This window comes from Ambystoma mexicanum, chromosome 2p, assembly GCF_040938575.1.
Source record: "Ambystoma mexicanum isolate Mex_15411 chromosome 2p, UKY_AmexF1_1, whole genome shotgun sequence".
Lineage (NCBI taxonomy): Eukaryota > Metazoa > Chordata > Amphibia > Caudata > Ambystomatidae > Ambystoma > Ambystoma mexicanum.
The window spans coordinates 118,186,531-118,207,437 of NC_090923.1; the positions used below are offsets into that span (position 1 = coordinate 118,186,531).

The 20,907-nt window shown below is 48.3% G+C and overlaps 1 protein-coding gene across 1 annotated transcript in view; it reads right to left on the reverse strand.

Annotated features, from left to right (window-relative positions):
• The window catches only part of KBTBD12 (kelch repeat and BTB domain containing 12), a 1,008,581-nt gene that overhangs the window by 730,470 nt on the left and 257,204 nt on the right, over nt 1-20,907 (reverse strand). Inside the window, exon 3 of the mRNA XM_069643368.1 lies at nt 14,403-14,673. Coding sequence (XP_069499469.1) covers nt 14,403-14,673 — 271 coding nt within the window. The remainder of the gene's footprint in view (nt 1-14,402; nt 14,674-20,907) is intronic.

Sequence of the window (20,907 nt, forward strand, 5' to 3'; positions counted from 1 at the left end):
AAGGTTTTCCAGGGAGGGGTACAGGAGTGTGGTACACCCATTGAAGGTGGCAGAGGGGCCAGAGGGATGACAGAGTGGCAGGATAGTTGAGGAAGTTGATGAGAAACAGGAGACACCTATCAAGAAGGAGGAGGTTGGGCTGAGAGCTCTGGGACATGACAGTGCCACTTAGGTAGACATTAATTAAGACCCTAGAACACATGAAGGATGCCAAAAGTACCTCCTAGTGGGTTCCACCATTAATGGGAGAGGAAGAGGAAGGGGAGAGCACAGAGACCATATGGGGAATCCAGAGGTCCGGAGAAGGAACGACAAAGAGATTGTCAGTGAAAGTCTGCCTGGAAGAATCATTGACATAGGTGTCAGCAATGGGCAGGGCTGGGCTGGAGACCAGGAGATCCTTCTTGAACTTTCTCCTTCCAGACTTCGACAGAGTGATAAAATAGGTGATAGTATAGCCATTAGAGAAGATATTGAGAGCACCATTAAGGGAGAATGCAGAGAGAGGGAAGGGGGAGAGAGGGAGAGAGGGAGGAACTGCAGAGCACAACCCAACTAACCACACAGCAAAGCAATGAAGAAGCCACGTGTGATGGGAAGGCCTAGGTTACAACATCCTGCAGAAAGCACGAAAACTAGAGGCAAGTCATAAGGAAAGGAGAAGAAATAAAGTGGGATAGGAGGGGGTGGCCAATATCTAAACACAGCCAATAATGGTAAAAGCACAAAGCAACACAAAAACAAGCAAATTTGACTTCACAAGAAGAGAGGTAAAAACCAAAATACTAAGCACAGCATGAATTGCAAAATAAACACAGAAACGAATTTGCTGGCCTCAGTAACATGGAACAGATTAATATAAGGAAGGTGAAAGACGAATTCGGATTGCAGGCAGAAGAACCCAAGATACAATTAGCATAGAAATCCTGGTAACACAGTGTGACGGAAGTCAATTAATCAAAGCAGGCCAGTATGTAAGGTCCGCTGAAGATGCAGTGAGCAGTAGGAAGTCAATAAAGTTATTGACGGCCAGTCTGCAGGAGGATAGAAAACTCAGGGAGCGAGGTTTGGCACACAATGGTGCCGAAAAGAGTTGGAGCACCATCAGAAAAAAGTTGAGAGCTCAGGAGGGAGGGACAAGGAAACTGAATGCAACGCCCATCAGTTCCTCGAAGGGGCCCCTGTGAGAAGGCGCACAAGTGACATGGAGTGGGTGGGGAGGATGGGGAATGGTGTTACCAGTTCTGTGCAGCATGCAGTGATTAGACAAGAATATGATAAAGAGGTGAACTGCAAGCAGAGGGTGGGGGCCCTTCAAACCCATTCAGGCCCAGATATTAACAACCAAGGCCATTATAGATTGACATTTGCGGGGCAGGCTTTGCCTGCAGGGTCCCGCGCCAGGGCAATATATTGTTGTGCGGTCAGCCAATCAGGCAAAGCTTCCTGGAACTGAAGGTGTTCCAATGCAGGGTGAGGTACTCAGCGGCCATGATGGAGAGGCCAGGCTGATCGGAAGTAGTAATAGCTTCAAGCGGGCAAGGTTGCAAGGTGCTCTCGGCCTGGATGATGGTTGCCCAGATGCAGATTGATCCCTTACTCGTGCAATACAAAGTGACTTTAAGTGTAGCAAGGCAATCACCCAAAACCACCTCACCCCACCTGGACGATGCAGCCAGGATTCAGAGCGGCCTCATGACAGCCAGAGGCAATCTCACATCCTATCACCATGCTACACAGTCCCATTAGCCAAGGGCGGTGCACACCACCACAACCAGGGAATGAGCAGGTGATCAAGCGCTCCCCCAGGCAGCAGAGCGTGCAGCGGCACACAACCAAGCAGGGCCTCAGGGTAGTCAACCCCTACAGGCATCCTTGCTGTTTCCCATCCGGCAAGACCTACCGCAGTGATCCCACCACAGCTGGGGCACCAGCCACGGGTCCCACCACCAGCATGGATGTTGTCTGAGGCAAAACGGAGGGTAGTCTATTCCAGGTGCTTTATCGCCCCCTGATAAAGGGCCACTGAGATGCAACAGCTCCGCTGGCACACCACATCAGAGATCGCCTCAGGGAGTGAGGTGCCAGAGGGCCATTGATCACCTAGGTCCCACCGGCGGCCGCTTCGCCAAGCTGAGGTGTGGAACACAGGTCCTCGGCCTCCAAAGGCAGAGAAGTCCGGGGCATGATGCTCCCGCGATCCGACGGCCCAATGTGTGCTGCCCACAGCGAGCTCACACATGGACCCCCGGTGATCAGGGAGGTAGAGCCATCCACACAGCACAACTGCAGGAGAGCCTTTGGCCAAGCAGCGGTCCCTGCACAGTGGTGGCTTGATGCCGCAAAATCGGGGAATGCCAACAACACACCACACGGTGCACCCAGTCCACATGGTCAGATCTCCTTAATCCTCAGCACTCAGGGGCCAAGTATGGCTCGTTCCACTCCGCTTCAAAACAGCAGATGCTTGGATCACATACAAATGACAGTTTTGCTATATATGGCCTGGCACAATGTGTAATATTTCCGGTTTCAAGCAGGAGCTCTGCAGCAAACGGCCATCATGCATGGCCACCGGAACAGTGCCATCCATAACACCGGCCCTGAATTCTGCCAAGATAAACTCACATGATACCAACCCTCCAGCACCCTCAGATATGACGCATCATTTTTCCTAGGTATCCCCCAATATAACTTCACCAGACTGGGTGGATCCTCCTTCTCCATCCAAGCCTTGCAACACTTGTGTATAGGCGCATTATAAATGCCATATCATATGATATCAAGCTCGCACAATCTGAAACTCTCTCCCTCTCCACATCCGCAGCATTGACAATCACCTTGCATTCAGAAAAGCCCTCAAAACCTGGCTTTATCCTTCATCTTCTTGAAATCCCTCTTTCATATTATCCTTTGATTGCTCCCCGCACACAAGTACTGGCCCAGACCAAATACTCAACTCATAGGTTTCACTGGAGGTAGAGAGGAAAGGCGTCAGTTCAACTTGGGCTATACAGCGCAGTACGCACTTAGATGGCTTTCGAGGGTAGGAATGGTGATGCACTAAGACTCCTGGGGTGTGGGGGCAAAAGCAGTACACACTTATACGGTTCTTTATTGTGGGGACGGGAAACAATACCAATGGTCTTAGGCCATAGGTGGCAATGTCTATTTAATGTGTTTGCCTATTTTCCTATTGCACTCAAGGAATGACACCAGCAAGGTTCTTCCCAATGGTAGTATGCTAACCCCACCAGAAGATGTACTCGAACGACCAGCCTATCGCCTTGGGAGACCTAGGAAAGCGGCATCAAAGATAGACTATGTCCTAGTTTAAGGTATGCATAAATCACACCATGTCTGTGAACACATGCCGCAGACATGGCTCCGGATCCATGCACTCTAGAATGCAGCTAGGGCTCGGTCAAATTCAATCTAGATGCTTGCATAGCCATCTACACTAAAACCCCTGATATGCCTCAACACCTCTACCATTAGCATACAGTGACAACCTATGACAAATATGTTCTAGCTGGGCACACATTGAGCCGCCTGCACTAGCACTCTCTCTTAACCACTGACAGCACCCGCCCACATACCTGACCTATGGGCTGCTTTCTGGAGCCTAGACAGCGCTCCTAGATCCTAATCTCGGCGGAATGCACACACGCATCTTGAAGTAAATTCTTAGAATGGTCCCATACATTGGGCGTTCTAACGACAAAGCGTATTGAGGCCAAAGAAATGGGGAAATTGAGATATATAAATGGCGACTACAATACAATACAATTACCACCTGAGAACAGGTAGCCCACAGTGTTCCCTCCACATTAAAAGAATACCCTTCAGTAGTTGGCAAAGCATCACAAGGAGTTGAAAGGGGGCATGAGGCATCTTGTAAAATCGGCCGGGAAATCTATTCAGTCAGTTTAGTGATCAAATCATCAAATGGGCAATCAGAATATAAACACATAGAAGCCCACCTGTCACAGGGAGTCAGACAGTACTGTATGTCATCACCCATCGAGCGATAGATAGGTTGAGAAGAGGCTGGGCATGCTGACGTAATACACTTTCCCCAAATAGTTATGCAGAGGGAGTCGGGATCTTGCCACCAACCCCCTCCCACCAAGTTAATGACGAGACAAAAGCCCAGAAAATACTGCAACCACCCATTCTATTTCAGACGAATTCCTAATGGACCAATGAGCGATAAATATACAGAAAGGTACCCACTCAGCCAGCCATACAGGCCAAGGGACATACAAATCTATCCATGCGTGGGAGAAAAGCCCGAGACCATGATGAAAGAATCCTATATGGATATCCTCGACTGAACAACGAAATGTCACGGTGCTGACATCACTACGACATAGCAGCGTTAGACATGAAGCACAAGTGCAATCCACACTGCGCGACACAAACACATACTGGAATACAGGAAGAACATGAGCGTACAGTTCTATAGTTAGAGGACAGGTACATATGCATACTGTCATTGCTTTTATTATTTTGTCATTAGCCAAATGCAGCAACGCAGAAACCGCAAGGCACAACAGATCCTGAGCAAAGCTTGCAGATACTTAACGCAAATATCACTCTGGAATTGCAGGAACACCTATAGGATCTGACAGAGCCAAGTGTGACTAACCTATGGAGAAATTAATGTAACATAGCCAATGCAGAGACCGCATTATAAGATTTAGGAAAATGACAGAGGCCTCAAATCCCTGATTAGGAGACGAGTTGAGACGATTCAGGATGGACAGGGAGCAAGCAAGGTTAAGAGATACAATGATATTCCAATCCCAGTCGACAAAGGGGCCCGCTGCAGAGAAGTGGAATGAATCCTCATAATTTGGAGTTGAAGGGCTCAATTTCATGGTCTCCAAACACGTGATGCAGCTGAAACAGACAATGGACAGTGATCGTTGGTGGGAGGGAGGAGCCGATCCCAGGCAGCCAGCCGCAGGCTGCAACAACTATGCAATAATGTGCAACAAGTGTTGCGACGAGCGGGACACAGTCTCACAAGGAAAAGGTGGTGGTGTACAAGTTACACTACAGACACATAATCGTTCGCATCACCTTAAAAGGTGCACAGTGAGCTGAGAACCTTTTCGAGTCACAGGCATGGGGACATCTGCTCTAGCCAATCACAGTTTAGTACCCTAGGGGTGGGTAGCAACGGGCAAGAGCCAATGGTAGGCCCACTACTCTGCAACAATGTAGTAAGTTAGATTTTGGGGAAGGGACAGGCCAGCCGCCAACACGCGGGAGCCAGTAGAATAATATATATAGGTACCCATATAGGTTATCATGCTCCTGACGGTCAATCCTACACATGGTTTTTGGAGAGAGGCTCAAGTAATGACAGAGTAGTGACGCATTTGTTGAACAAAGGTGGCCTGCGTGCCATTTACTGTGTGACATGCTGGAATTTTTCTGAGTTCTTGTATCGATCCCAGTTGGTTTTGTCTGTAATAAACTGCAGTTTGAACTTGCTGTTGACTGAGTCCTTCGTGTATACTGGGGGAGTGAGTTGGGCCCTACAAGTCTGAAAACCTTCAGTATCACTCTGGCATACCTGGTGGTTCTCCCCAACAGTTATGTATATTGATATGGTATTTGTACAACAAGGGGTTATCACAGATAGAGAGGCAGATACATGGAGCCTTTGATATTTTAATTAGGCTCACCATGGCCAGTGTAAGGTGTCACCTTCCCCCTCTGAAATGCTTTTGATGTAACCGTGGCTGTCACATTCCAGCTGAATATTACAGATGAGCACCACGCCTGTAGGCTGTGTCCTCCCGGAGTACATGTGACTAAGTGTTTGTCATGCGGTGAGCAGGGAAAATGTGTGCGGAAAGGCCTTACACATTTTATCAGAGGTTGGTCTTCCATCATTCATGATCATTTCCAAAAAAAAAACCAAGGCGGCTGCACACTCCTCGTGCGGATGGTCGAATTCCTCACAATTCAAAATCAGAGTAATCTGACCTGGGAATGATCAACCAGGTTCTTTTTTCTGCTTGAAACGAAACATGACTATCAAACATTTGTCACAAGAGCACAGGTTCCTTTTAAGGGTTCTATGTGATTTCATCGCCGCACTTTTCATCGCTGGGTTTTTTGCCGCTGATTTTCTTTCGGAAAAAAACATCGCTTTTTTTTTGGGGGAGGAGGGATATCCCCAAACCCCCCAACCCTTTAATTATTTTAATATTCCCTTACACCCACACCAAATTTATATAATTTTTACCCCCAAAAAAATTCGGTTTTTTTTTCGTAAAAAAAACTGCGGCAAAAAACCCTGCGATGAAAAGTCTGGCGATTAAATGATGGTATACCCTTTTAAGAATGATCCAATGTGTCACCTTACCATTTAAGTAACTGGGATTCCCAGTGATTTGATTTCGAGTGGGAATGCTTGACCTGACCCAGAGAATAAGCTAATGGAGAACCTCCAATTTATTTTTAATGCTCTCGCTAAATTGTGGAAGACATTCGGTTTTTGATTAGTTGAGGCTCAGCCCGTTGTTTTTCCTCCAAGCCTTTAAGATGTAGAAACGTGATGGGTGTGGTTCAGATTTTCTCAGGTGTTTCCCCTCGAGTAATAACACAAACTGCATATCTTTTGTTTTAGTGAAGAAAATAAAAAAAATGTAAGTCTGCTTATCATCAGCTTAGTTGTGAATGTCGTATCTTCCCTTGTAAGACATGCGGAGGCATCCAATATGTATATTGAACAAGGTGGGAGACAAATAGGCACCCTGGGGGACTCCTCAATATAGTATGGTAGAGTAGGAGCTGTATATGCCTATCTATATTGTGCTAGATCTGTTTTGAAGGAAGAAGGCAAACCAATCCCTGGCCATTTGAATGCCATGTGGCCATTAAATACCTCTCTAGTATGTCATGTGGCAGCTGTGCTATGCAGATATAAGATAATATAACACAACATAACATAACATAACTTGGTCGTTTTTCCCGCACTTCCTTTCCACACTTCTCACTTTGGACTTAAGTGCCACCAATTCCTTATTGTGTGAAACCCAGAGTTAGGTTTGCCCCATTGGCAACCTTAGACACTATGGCTAATAACCACAAAGTAGAAACACCTGTGTCTAAGGTTAGAGATAAATACTCAACAAACTTTACCTCAACAAACTTTTCATTTCCCAAAACAACACATTTCATACATGTGCAGATAATCACCTGATACAAACTGAATTTCGTTTCCCAAAAGTATATATATCAATCGTAAAAACAGGGTGCAGCCCTTGCCTAATTGAGAAGGTAACACAATGAAATGATATGGAACCACTTTGTCAAAATTAATTGCACTGTCTGATTACCTATTATGAATTCCTGATGAAATAATTCCAGGATTCGACAATTCCTTATTGCCCCATACTTTCTTTTTGTCATGGTAAGAAACATGGATAATGTTTAGAGGAGTTTGGCCCTCGACAACAGAAGCTTAGGATGTTTTCTATAGATCAGTAATCTCATCAGGACTTGACACAGACTTTGCAGTGTTTAAAATAGATGCTAGCACTGGTCGAACTTTATTTGTGGAGATGTTGCTCATCTCGGTGAGAAAGGATCTTAAGCTGCCTCTCAGTGATTGTTCTCCACTGGAACAGTCCTGCTGTGTAGAGTTGACATTACATGAGAGGAACCAGTCTAGGGGACGAGCTTTTTGTATAAGTTGGGAATGACATCAGTTTCTGAAACCCAAATACTTTCATGGCAATCCACAGGCTCGTCCTTGGTGTCATCAAACTCCAAATTAAAATCACCCAGAATCAGTATGTTGCTGATTGTTGCCATAAACACAATGCCAAATGTATCCATTCCCAACATCCCCTCTTAAAGCCCACCCTCTGCGCCTTCACCCTGGAATCAGGTAAATTATCAGTTGGTGCTGCTGATCCAGTTACCACACCCCAACGCCCAGCAAAGATGGTTTTGGGCGTCGGGTGGACTGATCCTTCGGTAGCAATCGAGGCTGGCCCCTGTATCCATTCCAGCTGTCACACTGGCTTCCCCCATCAACACTGTCCATCAGAGTTCCAGGGCCGGAGGTGCCAGCTTTCCAGTAGCTGCTCCTAAGATCTGGAATTCTCTTCCTACACACATCAGAAATGAGAATTCCCACTAGCACTTCACGAGTCTCATAAAAACATGGCTATTCAACACATTCTAACCAGCCTTACTGTTCGCCATTGTGGTACTAAGATCTATGCTGTTGTATGTATCTAACTTGCATTTTACCATGAGTGCAGTGTATTTTATTCTGTAAACATATTAAGCACTCTTGTGTAACCCAAGCCGTGATACCTCTGGGTTTGGGCGTGTAACATATGCTATAAGTAAATAAATAAATAAATAAAATAAATAAATCTGACAGCATACATGCAGCGTCTCCTCACATTGATTCAAATTGCTCTCTTCACACTATGGAGGTTGGCTTTACCTGATTGCATATACATTGGCTCGGTGCCCTGCAACTCCCGGAAGGCCGTAAGGGCAGTGCCAGCCTGCACACTTGCCGCATATGGACATATGCCTCGGGCGGCAGAGAAGGTGGAGTGGTGGTAGATTTGCTAAATGACGTATATTAGGAGACAGACGCATGTAAGTCCTCCGTAGCTGTCATTCAGGAGATTGGGCATGTTATTATGCAGTGCTTGAAGTGGGCGGGAGCGATGCCCCTCTACTTCTTTTAATTACGTTTTACCGTTCCTATACTTTTATTTTAAAAAGAAACCGTTCCGGAACGGTTTCTTTTTCAAATAAAAGTGTAGGAAGAGGTTGAAACTTGCACTTTCAGTGCACTGCACAGGACATTTCCTTAAAGAGCAGGCACATGTTTTTTGGGGGTTTTATTGTGCATGGGAGGGGGCGCGGCGATGGGGTATGTAGGGAGCGGTGCAGGCCAGTAGGGAACATAGTTCCACTACTTCTTTTCGTACACTTCGACCACTGTTATTATGGCTCCATTAATGGTGACGACCAGTTAAAAGGTCATAAATAACTGGTCTGATCCAGCCAGAGAGTGGTTGGAGCGGTTCAGTGAGTGGGAGTAAGAAAGAGAGAGCAGAAGAAGAGTGAAAAAAGAAGAAACTAAAATAGGACAAAGAAATGTAAAAGGGAGAGAGAAAAAGCACAAGGGAGAAAGAGTGTAGGAAAAACAATGAGAGTGGACTAGGTAAAGACAGGAAGAACTGAGGAAGGAAGCTAAGAAAGAAGGAATGGCTGGATGTTCGATCCAACAGTCGGAGCTCCTCCGCAGCCTGTGACTGTGTGGTCAGTTGATTGCAGGCCTGTGGGGACAGCAAAACGTCTCTAAGACCTCTGCGCTTATTGTCCACCTTGCAGTTTACACAGAGGACAACTGGTGGCCACTAAAGACAACAGAGAGTAGTGGTGATGTGCTCATCATTCTAGCAGCAGCATCCTGCACACAGAGCGCTGAGCATTGCCTATTCATGTCGTCCGCCCTCATTGACAGGAAGGGCATGCATTGGTGATTACAAGCCTGTGTGCGGAAGCCTGTGTGCGGCAGACCCTCACTGACAGGAAGGCATGCATTGGTGATTACCGGCCTGTGTGCGGCAGACCCTCACTGACAGGAAGGCATGCATTGGTGATTACAGGCCTGTGTGCGGCAGACCCTCACTGACAGGAAGGCATGCATTGGTGATTACCGGCCTGTGTGCGGCAGACCCTCACTGACAGGAAGGCATGCATTGGTGATTACCGGCCTGTGTGCGGCAGACCCTCACTGACAGGAAGGCATGCATTGGTGATTACAGGCCTGTGTGCGGCAGACCCTCACTGACAGGAAGGCATGCATTGGTGATTACAGGCCTGTGTGCGGCAGACCCTCACTGACAGGAAGGCATGCATTGGTGATTACTGACCTGTGTGCGGCAGACCCTCACTGACAGGAAGGCATGCATTGGTGATTACAGGCCTGTGTGCGGCAGACCCTCACTGACAGGAAGGCATGCATTGGTGATTACAGGCCTGTGTGCGGCAGACCCTCACTGACAGGAAGGCATGCATTGGTGATTACAGGCCTTTGTGCGGCAGACCCTCACTGACAGGAAGGCATGCATTGGTGATTTCACGCCTGTGTGCGGCAGACTCTCACTGACAGGAAGGCATGCATTGGTGATTACAGGCCTGTGTGCGGGAGGCATGCATTGGTGATTACAGGTCTGTATGCGGCAGACCCTCACTGACAGGAAGGCATGCATTGGTGATTACAGACCTGTGTGCGACAGACCCTCACTGACAGGAAGGCATGCATGGTGATTACAGGCCTGTGTGCAGCAGACCCTCACTGACAGGAAGGCATGCATTGGTGATTACAGGCCTGTGTGCGGGAGGCATGCATTGGTGATTACAGGTCTGTATGCGGCAGACCCTCACTGACAGGAAGGCATGCATTGGTGATTATAGGTCTGTGTGTGGCAGACCCTCACTGACAGGAAGGTGTGCATTGGTGATTGCGGACCTGTGTTCGGCAGACCCTCACTGACAGGAAGGCATGTATTGGTGATTACAGACCTGTGTGCGGCAGACCCTCACTGAAAGGAAGGCATGCATTGGTGATTTCATGCCTGTGTGCGGCAGACTCGCACTGACAGGAAGGCATGCATTGGTGATTACAGGCCTGTGTGCGGCAGACCCTCAATGACAGGGAGGCATGCATTGGTGATTACAGGTCTGTATGCGGCAGATCCTCACTGACAGGAAGGCATGCATTGGTGATTTCACGCCTGTGTGCGGCAGACTCTCACTGACAGGAAGGCATGCATTGGTGATTACAGGCCTGTGTGCAGCAGACCCTCACTGACAGGAAGGCATGCATTGGTGATTACACGCCTGTGTGCGGTAGGCATGCATTGGTGATTACAGGTCTGTATGCGGCAGACCCTCACTGACAGGAAGGCATGCATTGGTGATTACAGACCTGTGTGCGGCAGACCCTCACTGACAGGAAGGCATGCATTGGTGATTATAGGTCTGTGTGCGGCAGACCCTCACTGACAGGAAGGTGTGCATTGGTGATTACAGACCTGTGTTCGGCAGACCCTCACTGACAGGAAGGCATGTATTGGTGATTACAGGTCTGTGTGCGGCAGATCCTCACTGACAGGAAGGCATGTATTGGTGATTACAGACCTGTGTGCGGCAGACCCTCACTGAAATGAAGGCATGCATTGGTGATTACAGGTCTGTGTGCGGCAGACCCTCACTGACAGGAAGGCATGCATTGGTGATTACAGACCTGTGTGCGGCAGACCCTCACTGACAGGAAGGCATGCACTGGTGATTACAGGTCTGTGTGCGGCAGACCCTCACTGACAGGAAGGCATGCATTGGTGATTACAGGCCTGTGTGCGGCAGACCCTCACTGAAAGGAAGGCATGCATTGGTGATTACAGGCCCTTGTGCGACAGCCTGAGGTGAAAACCTCTGAGAATCCTAAGATTGACATTCCTGCCTTTCACCGCTGCAGCAACTGCTCCACTCATGGCCTCACAAGTTGTCAGAGTTTCAGGACCAGTCTCAGGACTGCCCTAGAATGAGACATATATCAGTAGGTGCTCAATCTATCCAACATGATCAATGGTGTCAACGGCAGCTGATAGGTCCAAAATGACTTCATCAGGAGTCTGGCGGTATCCTGGCAATGATACTGCCGGGATACCGCCAGCGCAAATAGCGTTAACGCTACTCGGTCTGGTGCTATTAGCTCCGGATCATGAGTAGCGGTACAGCATTAAGTCGCCATTCGTTGTTTGGTCCAATGAACCCAATGGGGTTCGGGGGCACTATTACCAGTGACAGTAATCAAAGTAACAAAAAGCTGGAGGTAAAACTCCCACATAATGCCCAGCTCATGAGTGGGGCAACCTTTAATTGAAGCGGTAATACTGTTAAAGCCGCATTTAAGGGCTAACTCATGATGAGGCCCAGACTGAGATGCAGCCTCTCCCTAGGGCTTTCAAGATTGGGATCAGAAAGGTTGGCCAAGTTGGACGTCAAAGGCTCTCCCTATGCTCGACCCTAGTCACTCGGGCCCCGGGCCATTACCACCCGTTCCAGCCAGTGGAACGGGTGGTTATGGCTTAAGTATTATGTTTTAATAGTTGCCATGATCTTTACTCCCCTAAATGATCTTTCAGAATTCAAGCGTCTTCATCAAAGACCACAGTCTTTCACAACCAGTCATTTTTCTATTCTTCCATATAATTCTGTTTCTAAGACTCAAAGTCCCAGATTACAGGTTTGCTGTTAGATTCTTTCTCATACATGGAACCCTCTGGATTGTCATTTCAATTCCAAGAGTGCAATGCTGGGTCCCTTTGCTTGGTTTCCTTCTCATGAATTGACCCCATTGGGTATTTCATGCGAATTCCTAGAAAAGAGCATTGTCTTACTGGACTTAGTTTCTTTCTTTTTCATAAAACTCTTTCTCATCCATGGAACCTCTGACGATTTCACTTCATTTTCTACAATGTTGTATTGCCCCAGTTCACTTGGTTTACTTACTTTTCAAGGCAACACTTCTCTGCATGCAGCTTCCAATCGATAGTTCAGGTCCTCCAATGGTGGGGCTGCCACTTAACAACTTGGGTAACTTAATTTCTTGGTGGGTGGCATCTCCATGACATTAGTTCACTATTGTCTCAGTGGCCTGGGCCTCACAGGACCTTTAAAGCCCAGCAAAAGCCATCAAACCCTCAATGAAACTACAGACCAGGAAGTCAAAGTCTTCCATAGACTGCAGTGTGTTTACAATCGGATCACATGTTTTTACCAACTTTATTTGGTCACGCATGATTGTACGACCAGATTTCGGCCTGTTTTTTTTATCATGGGTATGTTTATGTGTATGAAAATAAAGGGGTGGGGAAGTAGAAAGTTGGGGGCGGGTGCAGAGGATTGGTTGTGTGGGGTAGTGAAGGGAGACAACGGGGGAGCCTACAATTAAACAAAATTGTCTAACAAAAGTGCACAAACAAAAAGACAGCTTAAAAAAAAGAAGCCGGTAAAAATAGGTAGAACCGTGTACAACATGACTTCCTGTTGTGTAGTCACAAAAGGTTCCTGAACCAAGCCGAGGGTGCTCTTACTTTGCTTGAACGTCTTCCACAGTCTCTCCCTCCACTCTTTGTGGAAGGGGTCGGGTCTATTTGACCTGAAACATTTGACCTAATCTCACTTGATTGAATTTATTTGACCTTTTTTCGGTCTAAAATGCGGGGGGCGACCCCCGCAACCCTCTCCCCCTCAACCTGATCTATACCCTCACTCACTCCATATATATATATATTTAATTAAATTTGACCGAAAAAAAGGTTTTAAAAAAATCGATTAAATGTTTTAGGTCAAATGTTTTTAGGTCAATTATGCTAATACTGTGTGGAAGCAGTTCGTCTTCCAAAATCATGGAATGACTTCCAAATTTGTAGACTTGGAATGATATGAATTCCCTCCCAAAAAGCACTTGAGATTTCTTGGCTTTTGAAGGAGTGCAAGGGGGACAAATAGTCCGTTTTGGGTTAAATGGAAAGGGATACATCCAAATGGGAGACAGATTGCAATTTCACATGTAACCCCCATGCAGATACAATTCCACATGTAACCCCCATCCAGATACATACAATTCCACATGTAACCCCCATGCAGATACAATTCCACATGTTACCCCCATTCAGATACAATTCCACATTCAACCCCCATGCAGATACAATTCCACATGTAACCCCCATCCAGATCCATACAATTCCACATGTAACCCCCATGCAGATACAATTCCACATGTAACCCCCATGCAGATACAATTCCACATGTAACCCCCATCCAGATACATACAATTCCACATTAAACCCCCATGCAGATACAATTCCACATGTAACCCCCATCCAGATACATACAATTCCACATTCAACCCCCATGCAGATACAATTCCACATGTAACCCCCATCCAGGTACATACAATTCCACATTCAACCCCCATGCAGATACAATTCCACATGTAACCCCCATCCAGATACATACAATTCCACATTAAACCCCCATGCAGATACAATTCCACATGTAACCCCCATCCAGATACATACAATTCCACATTCAACCCCCATGCAGATACAATTCCACATTAAACCCCCATGCAGATACAATTCCACATTCAACCCCCATGCAGATACAATTCCACATGTAACCCCCATGCAGATACAGTTCCCCATTCACCCCCCATGCAGATACATTGGGGGTAGTTCCCACACCCTCCAGACTCCCAAATCAAAGTAACAAAGGCACATCATTAAACCACAGTCGTTCGATCTTATACCTCTGAGCCGGCTCCTCACCTGCGGCGTCCATCCGCCCATAACATACAGCTTGTTATTTAGCGTGACTGCTGCGTGGCACGCAAGCGCAATGGGGAGCGGGGCCACGCTCCTCCACCTGTCCTGCTCAATGGAGTATTTGTCCACACAGTTTGTAATCACATAGCGGTTTTTCGTTTTCATTTGTCCTCCTATCAGGTACAGGTCATTGTGGACTGTTCCAAGGGCGTACAGCTCTCGGAACTCTGCAGAGGAGAGCTGTTCCCAAGTATAGTGTCCACGCTGGTGGTACCTGCAAGAAAAATAAACAAAAATACTTTTTAAACGCTCTTTTTAATCAACTGCAGGTAGACTGAATATTTATTTTTTAAAACGAAAGGTTAGTACCTATAAAAAAGTGAACTCTACCAGCGCCGGAAATGCCACAGTTAAGATATAAACACTCGGTACAAATGACTCATTTCCGCCAAACAAACAACGTTTATTCTAACACAGCACTGATTTCAGCTTCCTAACAAGCACGTGCCGTGAAGCAGTCGCACCGAGTTTTACTTTGCTCCTCGGAACCAGTGCAAGGACCCGGATGACACTCTAGCCCCTCCCCCCACCCCCTAGTGCTAGGTTTTACTTTACTTACAGCCCTAGGCTCGAGGCGTGCAGGTGATGTGCCAGTCTATGCCAGGTTGCTGGTGTACTGCAGGTCTGCGGATACGGCGCTCGGCCTGTAGCTCCGGAGCTGTTCTGAGCCTGGCCTGTGCTCCAGTCAGGTCCAGAGTTGGACTATAAGCCTGGCATGAGATCCGCGAGTCCCCAACCTGGTGGCCCGCGGATCCGGTTCAGGCTGCATGGAATTGTTTATATCGATGTGAGTTAATCCTACCCAACGGCACACGACCCAGGCGGTAATTCACGGAATCGGCAGCAAATCGGACTAGAAACGTTTCCATTTCCTCAACAGCGAGGAAGCCTTCTTAATTGTCCCAAAGGCACGAGAATGACGTCCAGCAGCCAAGGGGGGGGGGGGGGACCAAGGCTAGGGATAGTCCACAGAACACAGACAAGTTCCTAAAAGTGCAGCAGCGACAGCTTCCTCCAGCAGATAGGCAAACCTGCGGCTATCCCACTGGAAATGGGCAGAATTCAGGAATTTACAGGGTTTCCCCGAAAATTAGCTATTCTTTTAGAGGCTTTTTTTGTGTAGCGCTTTTATCCAAATCGCTTTACAGAGAACATATTTACATACATTTTTACTCAATTAAAATTGGTACTCACTTTACCAATCTTGGAGGGATGAAAGGCAGAGTCGATCTCGCTGGGATTTGAACTTTCCGCCTGCTGAACAAATACAAATCACAGCAACGAGCGGGCAACCCGCTCAGCTATCTTCCCCAGCATTGAATGTAGGTTTATTATATGGTTGCACTCATACCCAGATGTTTTATGCCTGCTTGTGCTATTATTCTCATAGTCTTTTATGCAGCAATGTAAAGCACAAGGGTTCAGGTATTTAACCCTAAATATTCTGATGCTTTCTCACAGCAATCCAGACAAGCAAATGTCACTATACCTGAATGCAGATATTTCTTTTCCTGCTTATTTTCTGTGTTTGTGATTTTTTTTTTTTTGTTTTTGTGGGAGTCTATCATGAATAGTGAATACCGTAGCATAACATGTCTTTGTGGCAACCTTAGGCGTCTGTATTTGTATTGCTACTTTGCCTCTCAAGGAAGAAAGTTACATAAAAAACGTGGTCGCTTCTCGCTCCTGCCAGTGATTCAATTCTACAAGCTGAAAGTGGTGGCAGCCTTGACGTATGGGGCAGATACAGCTCTATTCCGACCTGACAAGATTTGGTCGCCTCTAGAGGGAGCTTTCTGGAAAACAGTCCTGGGTCTTCCAAAACCTACTCCAATACAAATGATTCCATTTGAACTGGGCCTGGTGTCTTTGCATGGAATGATGGTTATTATAATAGGTTATTTATAACGCACTTAATACCCAGAGATTTCTAAGCGGGACCCGGGGATCGAACATGTGTTGCTCGCATCGTCAGCTATCCACCCGAGACTGATCTGTCCCTCTACCGTAAGTGTATGAAAGACACCCAAGGCCCGCCATATAACTTGTTAAAAACAGTAATAGCATCAAATAGAGACGGGACACTTGTGAAGTGGAACAAGGTCGCCAATTTTCTGTTGAAGGAACTCGACTCCACGATAGAGGAACTTAAGTGTTTCCAGGATCAAGTGACAGCTAAAGCAGGAGATCAGATTGGATACGCTCACAGGGTGAAGGCAAGAGCTACACACTGTTTTACCACCGTGTCCACGAGACAAGGGCACATCGATCAATGCTGGCATACTTGTCGAAATTCCCACATAGCTACTGGAGGGACCAATTACTTAGGGTGAGGCTGAATCTGTTCCCAACTGAGGCGATACTCACGTATGAGACTGAGGTACTGGATACTGACCGTCGATACTGTAAAGGGCCAAAAAAAAAAAAACTGTTAAACGTCTGTTACTATCTTGCAGGGGATTAACCGACCTGAGGTCTGTGCACATCGGAAAATTCTCCTCGCAAAACACTACCCTATCATTAAAAGAAAGTTGGCCAGTTTTAATGGGTGGTGACAATGTTCATCCCGTTTTAGATTTAAACTTTTTGAAGACGAATATTGAGCCACCAGGGGGCGCTGAGATGTGCTGACGCTTCTCAGCCGATCTCCTCACCAGGGCGTCTTTTACCAGTTCTGAGCCCCCCCGGCCTGGTTGGAGTTGAGTCCTGACCCCCCCTGGTGCTGTCTAACTAGGTGGTGCGTTAGAGGAGCGGAACTCCGGTACCTGGAGGTGCTGGGAACCCTAAGATCGCGGTCAGGCCCTGGAGCGAGTACCTGCAGTGGAGACCGCGCACTTTCAGGCTAGCAGTCGGTGGGGGAGGGGGGGCTGCCTGTTGAGCGGCATCGCGGCCTGTGCTTGTGCCCCCCCGTCACTGCGGTGCTGCTGCTCTGGGAAGCCCTACAGAAGGCGGCGGCTCGCGGAGCAGTGGACGAACATCCCAGTGTGTTGGAGGAAGGAGAGGAGCGGCTCCCGGGGGCCGGGGAGGTGAGGTCCCCATGGCGGGGGAGTGCTAGTCCCCTAGAGGCGCGGGCGGGGGAGGCCTATGTCTGAGTTCCCCTCGCGGCCGATGGTTGCCTGCCTTGGAATGGCGATCGAGGGCCTCGGCAAAAAGGCGAGGAGAGGCTCCCATGGGTGGGGGAGGAGGAGTCCCTGTGGAGAAGGTGTGGGGCCTCTGTCAATCGCCGGCCCGTGCATGGGGTGCTGGCGAAGTGGCCCAGAGGCGGTAGGCTAAGCAGCGAGGAGTGGACGCTTTCCTGGTGCCCGGGAGGGTGGGAGCATGGCTATTGACTCTAATTAAAATATATGTGGGTAGTGCTTGGAACAACTACTGCCCAGACATGTGTCCCCTACGGAAAGCGCTGAAAACTCGAGAGCAGTATTAGTAAAGAAAATGGTATAGCGCACACAGCAGCCCACTTCAGGAAGCCAATGTGGAGAGAAATATTGTCAATTACCATAAATCTGGGCTACTGAGGAAAGGTTCCTAGTGCTCTCAAATAGAACAATGGGAGGGCAGACATCAGCCTCCACGATTATTTGAATACCTGACTCCCCACTACATTAGGACTGTCTCTCAACGACAAAAGTGCGCTGTTGATGGTGCGAGGCTGCGGCTTTCCAGCCAGGAGGACTGGTGGGCCTGGGCGAGGTGGGATAAAAGGAGCGACCACCGCCGTGTAGGTGTTGGAGGGATTGCGTACGGAGCCCCCGATTGAAGGGTGTGGGGAGCACCGGGAGACTCGGTGCTACGGAGCCCCCAATTCGAGGGTCTGGGGAGCACCTGGGGACTCGGCGCTGTGTAACCTACCTCTGATGGACTCTCTGAGGACTGTGCCTTTTGGCGTCGTCGGCAGGGCGTGGGCCCCCCCCCCGGCTGTGGCTTTTTCTCTGCAGGTCTTTGCCTCTTTCTCCATTCATCTCCCCCACTGCACTTTTGGTGAGCTTTTTGTTCAAGGACTACGAAGGGTCTGGGTGTGTTGGGCGTCCTCATCACCCGGAAACTGGTTCGCACTCTGTGCAGCGTCGAGGCCCCGGGTGCTCACCTCCCCCCCTCTAGAAATTTGCTGTCTCCCTGGTCACCGGTTCTGCCCGGTCTTGTATGGACGGAGTGAGGGCACCGCAGAGGTTTCGGTGGTCACCCCGGCGGCCTGAGGCAGAACTAGTCATGCAGGATTCCATCCAGAAGGAAGATTCTGAAACCCAGGCTATGAGTCGTAATATGGTAGCCCTGCTTGAGGAGATCCAGGGTTTCAGGGCGGACATTAGTAAGAGATTAGACTCTCTTGATTAGAAAGTGTATGATGTTGAAGAGTGTGTCCAGGCCCTTGAGGCCAACCAGACTTCTGCCGACCTCTTTGAAACCCAGTTTGACTTGAGGCTGGCGGAGTTGGAGAGGAGAGAGGAAAGGGTCACACTCCGGCTGGACGATCTGGAAAATCGGGAACGCCGCTCAAACCTAAGATGTCTTGGTGTACCGGAGCAGGAAGGAGAGACACAGGTGGATATTATACGAAAGGTTGAGGAAATTATAAATATCCTGAGTGGTGGTGAGAATACCAATGTTCCTCCGATTGATAGGGCTCATAGGACGGGAGGTCGCCCAGGTGGCCCTCGCTCTGTCCTGGTGAAATTCCATTACTTTGTGGAAAAAAACAAGATTCTTGACTTGGCTCGTAGGGTCAGATCGATTGGAGTGGCGTCAAGATATCCATTTACGAAGACCTTTCCGCGTTTACTCTTGTGTGCTGACGGCTGTGTGGACCCTTGACAAAATGTCTCCAGGCCAGGGGAGTTTGTTACAGGTGGGGTCACTCGTTCTCGCTCCTATTTGAACTTAATGGAGATAAATACCCCCTCACCTGGGAAGCCGACATTCGAAGAATGATGGGTGAGCTACTGGAAGATCCTTCTTCGGGGCAAGGCGGGTCGAGTGTCGGCCCGATGAGGGAACGTCAAAAGGAGCCCTCGGAGTTCCTGGGGCAGCGGCGGGTCCGTGGGCATAGGAAGTACAGAAAGATCACCCCGCCGTCCCCTGGACACCCGCCACCTTGACTGAGAAACAGAGTTCCTATTGTCAGCCCTTTTTTGTAATGGTTATGGAATGTCTTTGTGGGTGTCTGGCTGGGTTGGAACTCTAGATTATCGATGTGTTTTTATTTGTAGGTTCAAACGAATTGTTCATGTTGTTGACAATGTTTTAGTTTCTCTTGCTTGTAGTTGGGGGTCTCAGAATTTTGAGGTGTTATTTGGGGTTCATCGCCCTGGTGGAGGCGATCCGTGGTGGTCTGGGCAATGTGTTGATGCAGTCCTTTCAGATGCTCAAATGTTGGGGGGGTGGGGGTCGGAGAGTTGGGGATGGGAGGGGAGGAAAGGTTGGAGCTTCTCGGTTTTCAGGATCTTACAAGCTTGAGGGGTTACTTGGCATGTGCACTTGGGGCTGGGAGCTGGGTCAGCCTGGGGGTCTCCTGCGAAAGGTGAGCGTGCTCTCTGGCTGCACTGATGGGTGACTCTGTTCTGTCTTTGTCGGTGGGGTCCCTAAATGGGCGTGGTTTGAATTCCCCGACTAAACGGTCCCTAGTGTTGAGGGAGTTTGTGAGATTGAAACTTCATTTTCTTTTTGTACAGGAGTCCCATTGGATCAAGGGGAGGGAACCCAATTTTAAGTCCAAAGCTATTCAGCAGATGTTTCGGTCTTCCTATGGGGCGAAGAAGTGAGGGGTTGTGCTTTTGATCTCCCCTCATGCCCACTTCTCCCCCAAGGCCCATAGAGCCGACCCAGAGGGGCGTTATATAATGGTGAAGGGGGAGGTGGAGGGCCGGCTTCTCACTTTTGTGGGCGTGTATGCCCCGAATGAAGGGCAGGATGTTTTCTGGCAGGGGATGGGGGGAAAAATTAGGGAATTTGCAGAGGCGGCTTTGATAGTTGGGGGAGACTTTAACATGGTGTTGTGCCCTGACAGGGATAGAAAACCTTCCAAGCCCGGTCCTGGTCTTAAATCCCAGATGAAGATAGCGGACTCCTTCCGCCGTGTGAATGATGAGTTGGGTCTGGTTGATGCACTCCCAGTCGATGATTGTCGTGACCCTTTTCATACCTGTTTATCTGCAGTGCACCAAACTTTCTCTAGAATAGATTACGTTTTGGTAGACTCCTTGATCCGGGAGTGTATTGGGATTTTGGTGCAGAGACTATCCTCTGGTCCGACCATGACCTAGTTCTGGTCAAGTTGGGCTTACCACAGGTGGCAAAACGCAAAGCAAGGTGGATATGCAACAACTCACTGTTACTAGATAAGGAACTCAGGCAGTCCCTTTTGACCTCTATTATGGAATTTTTCCTCTTGAATGACTCTGGGGAAGTGGGAGTTCGAAGCATGTGGGATGCGTTTAAAGTCACAGTCAGAGGT